Below are 10,718 nucleotides of genomic sequence, written 5' to 3'. Positions count from 1 at the left end.
ACGTTGCTTGCTTTTTTTTTTTCTCAACATTTCCTGCGACCCTGTTGACTGCAGCAAAACAGTATCTCAATATCTCAGAAAGTTGGAGTGTTGCATCCTTCTGAGAGACTTTTAGTATTTTTTTTTTTACTTTTTTCAGTCAGTTAAATCTAATTTTTATCCCATGTTGAATAAATGTAATACAGGTAGCTGCCTAGTAATTATCCTCACTTTAATAGCAGGAGCTGTCATACCTAGATCACTCTTTTTCATTACACACATCACCTGCTGTGCCTAAGTCCATAAAGATTCAAGTTTATCCAGATTGGAGTCATAAAATATACCTAAAGGTTGGTGTGCAACAATTGCAGTTTTCTGATCACCCATCTCTAAAAATCCCAGTCTGCTAATTTTGTGGCTCATACTGTTGCCAACATCTACAAAGACACAGAAAGAAGAAGAAAAAAAAAAATTATAAAATGTTGGCAACAGTGGGGTGACTATTACTAGCCACGCACACAGAGATATGACCTGGTGGGTCTTTATCACAGCAGAGCAGAACTGGACAGTGGATAAGGTTGTTTTTCACATATAAGTAACGGCTGACCTACTAGAAATTAGAATGTGGTTAGCATACTCACTTTTCAAATAATTGTACACACAATGTAGTTAGGGCTAGGAACCCTAACCAGAATAATTTTGGCCTCAATGGTGCTATTTATAGCGAGTTCAGTGTTTTGTGTGTTATTTATTTCTCAAAGAATTTATTTCTTCAAGATGTAATTGAAGCGACAGAAGGCTCATCATAAACCACACAGCATGGTGCAGCATACTGGGTGCTTGGTTTAAGCCACATAATGGATGTACTTTTCTCTTTCATCTAACTTTTTGACTGAGCAACCTTTGAACAACCAGCTTTTTTAACTATACCATTTTACTGTAACCCATAATAACCAACAAAAACAAAAGCTTGAAATATACCACCTATGTATAATCACTCTGTGTTGTATTCTGAATTGAATTTGAAATTTTTATTTTTTGATGTATGAAAATTAGTAAAGCAGCAAACACACTAGTTGTAGTTTTGGCAAGACTGGCATCACTCAAGGCTCAGACAAGCAAAGCTCACAGCCGCTGTGCATTTTGAGTTGTAAGTCAAACAATCAAATATTTTGGGACAGTTTTCACAAAACAAAAAAAACCTGTCTATTGAACATGACATGGTGAGAGCAGTGTCTTAATGTACTGTGTTACATCTGCTTCCTTCTACTAACCATCACTTATAGTTAATATTTAGATGTTCAGAATAGTTTTTTCTTATGTTGAGCTGTCAATATCTTACTTGCAGTTGGTAACTCTCAAAGGTCTTTTCAATCAAACCACTTCCAGTGCTTGGCTGGTGCTAGGTCTTCCTGAGCAGCACTCTGGAATGCATAATGATGTGACATGTTGATCAATCAATGCTGGTCTGAACAGATGAGTTTTCAGTGATCTTGATGTCAGGAGGGAGGGCAACACAACTATTTTTTTCATATTACACACTGCAGGCTTGGTGTACCAAGTCTGCAGTGTGTGTGTGTGCACATGTGTGTGTGCGTGTATGTGTGTGTGTTCAGTCTGTGTATGTCAGCCAAACTTGGTTCCAGTCTGTCTGTTTCCCTGTTTAATGTTCACACATTTCCTTTAGAATGTGTGAACATTAAGAGTTGCACTTATGACTGAATATAGGCCTAACTTTCTCCTCTTATTTGGCATTCAAACCACTGGGCATTATTTCTGGCCACTTTTTTTTAAATAGTTTTCATAAATAATGACTTCATTTAATTTATTTTTGTCAAACTGGATATGTTACCTAACGCATATTAAGCATGGCATTTGGAGGTAAAATAATGATTAAAATGACAAAGCTGTTTGAATAAATACCATTATAAACACATTCACTGAGTAATGACAGCCATACTTTAAACCACTCTCATTTTCACCACTGAACCTTCTGGTTGTCCAGATGGAGGCTGTTTAACGAGTTAACAAATGCAAGTTAGATACTGACTACTCATAACCTCTACAAAGAAACCCACTTTTAAAAAAATCTCAGCTGATCAATCAAGTCACTGGGTCAGTAACAGATGTATTTGAGCATTGAGAATGACAAGCTTCTGGTCAAACATTAATACAGCAGAACTGGGCACTTCTGTCATGTGTGCTGTAGAATCCATAAAATTTAGGCATCAAAAATGAAAACAAAACATAAAATGTCAAGACAACATTGAAAGCATTGAGTTATATAACTATGAAAATGACTCTGATTTGTCCAGAACTAAGTTATTAAGTTATTACCATAAAAATGGTGAAAACAGAGTGTTACAAAGGTCACCGACTCCCTTAGAGATCGCATAGTAGGTGCTAAACTGGTTTATTGTTGGCAGTTCTTCTGTTCTCACTCATAGTCAGCAGTTCAAAATATCAATAAAATAATTTCCATAATTACTTCACTATAATAAAAGAATACATAATTACTCTCTGCTTACAGAACCTGATAATGAAGCTTCCTATAGAAGCCCAGCTCCATGTAACCCGTCATTCTAGTTCTGCTCTCTGGAAAGCGATGGAGAGTCCAGAACGCTGGCGCTGTTCTCAACAATGTCTGTGGTCGAAAAGGAGAACCTTTAAAAGTAACAGTGTAAATGATCTGCTTATCAGATGTCAAGTTTACAAAATCATGTCTTAATTGTTCCACAGTCAGAAGTTGTTGCCATGGTTACATGCGTCACAGTGTTATTACGTTGCCATCTTCTTTCATGCTCTCCTGGCTGCTGACTGAGTGTGCGGAGCCGCCGTTGTGATGGGACATCATGGTGGAGCTGTGGCTCAGCGAGGCGCCGAGACTGTTTGGCATGGACACACTCTGTGGGATCGTGCTGTGTTGCCCTTTATGGGGAGAGTCCCTGTTCAGAGTGCTGCTGTTAGTGATTGGGAAGTATTTATTGGGCGACAGGCAGTCATTCTCCAGAATGACATCACCGTCATCATCTTCCTCGTAACTGTCTCCCTCGGCGATGCTGCTGCTGTGGTAAGAACACACAACGTGGGAAAATACTGAGAAACAATATGTAATTAAAAAGAAGAAAAAAATTAAATCTCATCTTTCGTTTCCTCAAATGTTTCACTTTATTATTTTACACATTTCTTTCTACATGGTAAGAGTGTTCGATGTTATGATATAAAAATATTGGGAAAAACTCTACTTCATAAAGAAAAATCTAGCACCCTCTGCACTGATTGCAGTTTTTGGCCGATCGCTGATCACCGATCTTTAAAAAGCCTGACTTGTTGATTCAGAGTTTGGTTGATACCAATTTTTTTTTTGTCTGAAATGTTGCTAAATATAGCAAGAAAGTAGCCAAGTTGGCAAAAATTAGGTGATTATTATTAACAAAATACATGCAGACATGACCTGGTGGGCCTGTCTGTCAGTCAAACCTCACTTCAGAGCCACAGAGGACAGAGATTGATTTTTAGACCTTTGCTACAATAGAAAAGAGTGGTGGATAACATTGGCTTCACATGTAAGTATCGACCGAGACTATTGAACTGTTTAAATATTAAATTAGCATGAAACATGAAAAGTTCATGACATTTAGAATATGTTAGTCAACAATTATTGCACTCCAACTAGTCCTGCGCACACACTTGTAACAATATATCTACTGTATATTGTGTGGCCTTAGTGTGGATGCAGCTGGAAGACTTACTTAATGGCTCCAGTAAACAAACAGTATAGTTAAGTATCTAATCTCAGATGTATAGATGGTGGTGAAGTCCTACCTTGCAGTGATAGGGTTGCTCTGAGAGGCAGGACTTGGGGAGTCATGTGACAGTGCAGAGCCTATGGATCCACCCGAGCCCACAGAACCAGAGTGACCCATCGAGTTTTTACTCCCACGAGGTGCAACATTGTTTCTCTGGTTAGCTGGTTTCACAGTCACAATCAAGTTGTGACTGTTAGCTACCATCATGTCTGTGACCTGAAATGACAGAAAGCTGCTCAAAAAGTACAAATACACTACAACAGTGAAAGGATCTGTGAAGACTAAGAATTTCCTTTGTGTTTACTGACAAGCAACACCAAAACAAGCTCTTCTAAACTAACTGAACTGAATCAGTTTAGATGCCAATCTGTTCCCCTGTCTGTCTTCTACCCAAGGACTTGTACACAAACCATCTCATACTAGGCATGAGCTAGCCTGGCTATTACCTTCCTGTACAACTATGCTAAAAGTCTGGGCTTTCTCTCCTTCGGCTGGATTCCTTCCAATTCTCCTTCTGTTTGCCAATCAGTGAACAGAAGGAGAAGTTGTGAACGATGATGCTGATTTTGTGCGCTGTTTCAGAACTGTAGTCTGTCTGTAGTTTTAGTGATGGAAGAGGAGGAAGTGAAGGAAGCCGTTCAGTCCGTATTGGTCACGCTTCCAATTAACATTAACAGCTGCCTTATTCAGCTCGGTGCTTCTCTCTTCACAGTGGACAATGGTGGTTTACAGCGCATGTAATATCCTGTAAGCTTCATAGTATTGATTTGGGAATAGGGGTGAAAGTAGTTTTAAATTTTGGGGGGTACTATGACAAAAGTATAAATATATATGTATGTATATATATATATATATATATATATATATATATATATATATATATATATATATATATAAAATTCCCTTCTCACCCACCGTGGGTGGTCTCTCTCTTTCATCCTCTGAGCTTGGGTCCTCTACCAGAGGCCTGTGAGCTTGAGGGTTCTCCTCCAGTATCTTGGCTGTGCCTAGAACTGCACATTTCTGGACTGAGATGTCTGATGTTGTTCCTGGGATCTGTTTTAGCCACTGCTCCAGTTTGGGGGTGACTGCCCGAGGGCCCGATGACCACAGGCACCACTGTGGTCTTCACCTTCCAGGCCTTCTCCAGTTCCTCTCTGAGGCCCTGGTATTTCTCCAGTTTCTCGTGCTCCTTTTTCCTGATGTTGTGGTCACTTGGTATTGCTACATCCACCACAACGGCTTTCCTCTGTTCTTTATCCACCACCACAATGTCCGGTTGGTTCGCCATTACCATCTTGTCTGTTTGGATCTGGAAGTCCGACAGGATCTTAGCTCGGTCATTCTCCACCACCTTTGGGGGTGTTCCCCACTTTGATCTCGGGGCTTTCAGTCCATATTCTGCACAGATGTTTCTGTACACTATGCCCGCCACTTGGTTATGTTGTTCCATGTACGCTTTCCCTGCCAGCATCTTGCACCCTGCTGTTATGTGCTGGACTGTCTCAGAGGCCTCCTTGCACAACCTACACCTTGGGTCTTGTCTGGTGTGGTAGATCTGAGCCTCTATTGCTCTGGTGTTTATATATATATATATATATATATATATATATATATATATATATATATATATATATATATATATATAAAATATGGTGTTGGTTTTTATCCAAGATCCATAAATACATCAAGGACAAAGCCTCAACGGACGATGTGCTCAGCGAATGTCTCAGACAATGGGGAACAGAGGATGAGGTGCTGGACGTACCATCATGGGAGGACAAGCCCCTACATGGGATGTACCACCGACAAATAACTGAAGTGGCTGATATCAGGAAATCCTACCAATGGCTGGAGAAAGCTGGACTCAAGGACAGCACAGAGGCACTCATCCTGGCTGCACAGGTAGACCAGAGCAATAGAGGCTCAGATCTACCACACCAGACAAGACCCAAGGTGTAGGTTGTGCAAGGAGGCCCCTGAGATAGTTCAGCACATAACAGCAGCGTGCAAGATGCTGGCAGGGAAAGCGTACATGGAACGACATAACCAAGTGGCAGGTATAGTGTACAGAAACGTCTGTGCAGAATATGGACTGGAAGCCCTGAGATCAAAGTGGGGAACACCCCCAAAGGTGGTGGAGAATGACTGAGCTAAGATCCTGTGGGACTTCCAGATCCAGACAGACAAGACGGTAATGGCGAACAAACCGGACATTGTGGTGGTGGATAAAGAACAGAGGAAAGCCGTTGTGGTGGATGTAGCAATACCAAGTGACCACAACATCAGGAAAAAGGAGCACGAGAAACTGGAGAAATACCAGGGCCTCAGAGAGGAACTGGAGAAGGCCTGGAAGGTGAAGACCACATTGGTGCCTGTGGTCATCGGGGCCCTCGGGGCAGTCACCCCCAAACTGGAGCAGTGGCTAAGACAGATCCAGGAACAACATCAGACATCTCAGTCCAGAAATGTGCAGTTCTAGGCACAGCCAAGATACTGGAGGAGAACCCTCAAGCTCTCAGGCCTCTGGTAGAGGACCCGAGCTCAGAGGATGAAAGAGACCACCCGCGGTGGGTGAGAAGGGAATTTATATATATATATATATATATATATATATATATATATATATAAAATTGCTTCTTTGTGTGCTTTGGAGTTTCTGTGATGATTAACTTTTCTGCGAAGTGATAAAAGCTGTGTAGCTGTTGCATTGCTACAAAATAGAGCTGTATTTCCTTCAGCCCACTGGCTGCAATGTTGACACCTTGAGATGCCATGAGACCTAAATTCTGAACATCATGGCATGGAGTGCATCCCAGTTTTCCATGTCTGGCATATAACCATTCATTTTACCTTTTAAACTGGTTATATTGATCCTGTGTCCAGACAGAGGGATAATCAGCAGCCCAGCATCATGACCTGTTTGTTCTGAAGATCCTGCAGCTTCATCTTCCTAACATGGCGCCTCCTCACCCTGACTCTCATACTGATAGGAGGAACCACAGAGCTCTGTTAGGTTAAAGCTCATCTTCTGAAGTTGGTATATTTTTCCTCCAACAGGTTCCAGAGGAATCACCTCAAACCAGATGTTGGACTGGATTTTATTTCAATGTTATTTGTGAATGTTAGAGCCTCATTTTCAACAGTGGAGCTATAAAGGTTGAAAAAGGTTATAATTTTGGATAAAGTCTCATCAACATCAACATTTCCACTAAATAAGAGGCAAAAAATTTGATAGAGGAAAAGCCTCTCAGACTCTGAGCTCAAAGCAAGATGCCCAAACTATATATTTTTAAATATTAGACAATAAATTTAATTTGTTTGTTAAATACTTAATGAAACATATTTACCGTATTTGATGCTTGTTGTGAATGACTTAATACTCACAGATGAACGAGATAATTAGTCCAAGTTTGTCGTTTATTGAACGTTCAGAAACTACAGCGGCTGTAAAGCGCCACAGCAAAGGTAAACAAAGGTAAAACAACCTGTACAGGTGATGAACTCAAAACCACTCGCACCTTTTTATTCTGCGTCTTTCTGTCATTTAAGCACACCCGTTGCCATGGCAACCACCTGCGCTCCACAAGAAGAGCAGAGATTACTTTAAAAACATCACTTCAGTCTGTTATAATATTAGGTTTTAAGGCTTGATATTTATTTTGCGATTATTAATAAGTGCTCCCTGAACACAGCGGTGGTTGATTAGTTCATTTTAAACTCCTGCTCTGCTAGTTATTTAGGTAATGGAAGCGAAACGCACAGAATTGCGCAACACCTTGTTGAAACAATAATCACTGAGATTATTATTTTTGTTGTGTCAATTTGAACACGTTTTGTTGATTTTTTGTTGTTGCTGCTGTTGTTGTTCTTCTTTAATAAAGTTACGAACGTTTTGATAAGTCAGAGGAGGACGTGCTGGTCTCAGCTTCCTGGCGGCGTTCAGTTTGTCACCAAATGCTGAGATCAACTCAAAACCTTCCGCAATCCATGTATTGCACCGCTGCTCTAGCAAAGCACGAACAGTTCAGAAACAATATGAAATGGGAAAAAAGTTATTTATTAACTGATTAAGTCGTGTTTTAGATTGTTCTTGAAAAACTAATCAGTCACGGCTGCACAGTGAACCAGTTGATTTTTTACAGCAGACAGCCTCTCCCCTCTCTTGCAGGTACTGCGTACCCCCGCTAAATCCTTTAGGGGTACGCAGTACCCTACTGCAGTCATCCCCAACCCCCGGTCCACGGACCAGTATCGGTCCGCGGACCAATTGTTACCGGGCCGCGAAACAAATAATTAAATATTCACGTTTTATGTATTATTTAAGTCTGGAGGATCTATTATTTTGAAAATCCTTTAACCGGATTCTCTCGGTTACTTGCGCACCACCACTGAGCCCACAAGCAGCAAAATGAGTAAGAAACAGATCAGATGTCTTTGGAAAGTTTCTTTGCAAAGGGGAAAAGGCCCAGAGAGGAGACAGGAGAATGGATTTATCCCTGACCGGTAGGTGAGTCCCACATTACAAGCCGCTCCGTGTAACATGCGGCGACCGGCTGCTAATGAGGCAATGAAGCTTCAAACTGCTTCGCCACGTAGAGACCAAGCACTAAGTGGATATAAGCAACACTTCGGATGTCATTGTCTCTCATCACTACCAGATGGGACCATCTCGTTCCAGAGAAACAAGCTCAGGGCTCCCGTTAGTCATTATCGTGAGTTAAAATTTTCAAGAAAGTAAAATGTTCGTATTTGTGTCCAGGGTTTCCCCCAGAAAACTTGCTAAGCCCGGCGGAGGGGGCATCGAGGCGGTCCACAGGCGATCTATCATGTTTTTGTATTAAAAGATGTTAAGTTGACAGAAAATATTAAAGTATTACTGTGTAATTATATGTTACAGGAAAACATCTCCAGTGAAATGCCATTTAAACCTGCAACTAGTCTAAAAACAACAAATTTGCACTTCTGTTTAATCCAAATTAAGTCAGCAGCTCCGTCAGGCCCACAAGAGCTTCAGGGGCCCCATAAACGCTAATATTTTAAAACAGACCACAGATACATAAATGTAACACTTGTTTATTGAGATTATCAATGCTGTTAAACTTGATTCAATTTCAGCATACATACATTAAAAGATTTTAAGTTGTTTAACATTTAATGCAAGATTTTAAGGAGCTGGTAAGATTACTTTGTAAAACTTCGAAGAACAATATTCATAGTTAGATTGTTTTGTTACCATAGCAACAATCTGATGCTGTGAGTTTAATCTTTGAATTTACAAATACAAATTAGTAAACTGCGATTATAACTTATTGCTTTTTAGGCTGGCCAATTAAACTACTCCCTTCTCCCATATTTCACTAACTCTAACACAGAAGCTGTTAGAGGTGCTGATGATTTTAGCAGCTAGATGGCCCCTAAGTTAAAGTCTGCGCAAGGCCTCATGCAGCCTTGGACCGGCCCTGCACAATGAGTGGATTTGCCAGGTGGCAAATCCACCTGGCATCAGAGATGTGCAACAAACGGGAGATTTGGCTTTAGTAGTTGTTCCATTTCATGTCTGTTGAGTTTTTAATCATCACAGAAACTATTCTGGTTGGTCGAGTTTATGGGACTCGACTGTGCCCGACGGTCACGAGTTTCTCAGATCTCCGTGCGGGCGCGCGCATTAACTCTAAGTAGACAACGCATTTGATATGGTTTGATGCATCGTGTAACCGGAAAAATAATACTAAAAATAATAATAAAACAATATAAAATCAGCATGATGCGTGACTCCGAGGAGAGCCCGAAAGCTCCTCACCGGGCTGAACTGCATGATGAGGTTAGCGCTGCTTATCCACAAACGCTCCGGCCAACCGGGACGACAGACATAAACTTTACAGGGAAGACAGACACAGAGCCACACGCTGGGCAGCGCGTAGAGATGTAAACGCCGCATATAATTGTTTGTTCACAAAGATAAATCATTCTCACCGCTCCACAACGCGCACCTCTGAATTCGCTACAAGTTATTCCTGCGGTTCACATTGAGGTGCGCAACCAGAGCTAACGCGGCGGGCTTTAAACTCTTCCCTAGAGTTCTCCAAAGGATCATAATTCCTCACAGTAAGTTAATGTAAATATCCATACAGGTCAGCCTGTGTCCAGTTTGAGTGAAAGGAGGCGCGCTGAGGTAAAGCAGCGGCAACGCGCGAGGCAAAGCACAGAGGCACCAGCTGTGTGATTAGTTCGCGCGCTGTCGGCTTTAAATGCAAAACTATAAACCTATCTATTATTAACCTATCCTTAAGGATATATCTGCTCTGCTAGTGAAATGCTCAGAGCAACAGAGACGCTTGCAGACTGTCTTTTTTTTTTTTTTTTTAAAGGCGATTTTCTTTTTTTCCTTGAAACGTAAACAAGCAACGCTTAGCCTGGCAGCGAGGCTAGTAAAGCATGGCGTGCCGCCAGGCTTATAATACACTGGGGAAAACCCTGTGTGTCGCATCTGTATCTTATTTTGAAGGGATATGTAAACGTTCCCATACTGACCAGAGTCAGAGAGCGTTTGGGCAGTGGTCGAGAGGAGATGAGTAGAGCTTGTGAGTCTTAAGTCTGGTTTAGACGGCAAGATTTAAGAATTGTTGGCCGATTCTCTAAACCTCTGTGATCACAAAGCTGATAAAAGTACAACAGGTTTGATCGGTTTGTGTGTCCAAGGCAAGAGCAACACACCACACACGAACATCCCAATTCCAGAGGATATTCCAGTAAAACCCCCAACATAGTATACGGGAATTTAGAATAACCAAACACAGATGACGATGTAGAAGCAATAGTGATAGTCTGTGGACTCATTTTAAGAGATAAAACACGTAACAAAAAGAAAAGGTGGTGGATAAAAGACGATGGGAGCAGCTGCTCTATTTGCTGCACTATGATTTGGAG

The 10,718-nt window shown here is 41.2% G+C and overlaps 1 protein-coding gene across 3 annotated transcripts in view; it reads right to left on the bottom strand.

Moving 5' to 3' along the window:
• Window positions 1-995: 995 nt before the first annotated feature.
• pard6a (par-6 family cell polarity regulator alpha) overlaps window positions 996-10,718 on the bottom strand; it is a 32,750-nt gene continuing 23,027 nt past the window's right edge. For 2 of the 3 annotated variants that reach the window (XM_088006635.1, XM_088006636.1), the window contains 2 exons: window positions 3,805-4,004; window positions 996-3,044 (listed from right to left, as the gene is read on the bottom strand). In XM_088006635.1, the coding sequence (XP_087862761.1) occupies window positions 2,747-3,044; window positions 3,805-4,004 (498 nt within the window). In that variant the 3' untranslated portion in view covers window positions 996-2,746. The remainder of the gene's footprint in view (window positions 3,045-3,804; window positions 4,005-10,718) is intronic. The other variant, XM_088006637.1, reaches the window with a different exon arrangement.

The sequence above is a fragment of the Poecilia mexicana genome, unplaced genomic scaffold, assembly GCF_051168715.1.
Source record: "Poecilia mexicana isolate PSO_F unplaced genomic scaffold, ASM5116871v1 scaffold_6, whole genome shotgun sequence".
Taxonomy (NCBI): Eukaryota; Metazoa; Chordata; class Actinopteri; order Cyprinodontiformes; family Poeciliidae; genus Poecilia; species Poecilia mexicana.
This window is presented reverse-complemented; position numbering and strand designations above follow the sequence as displayed.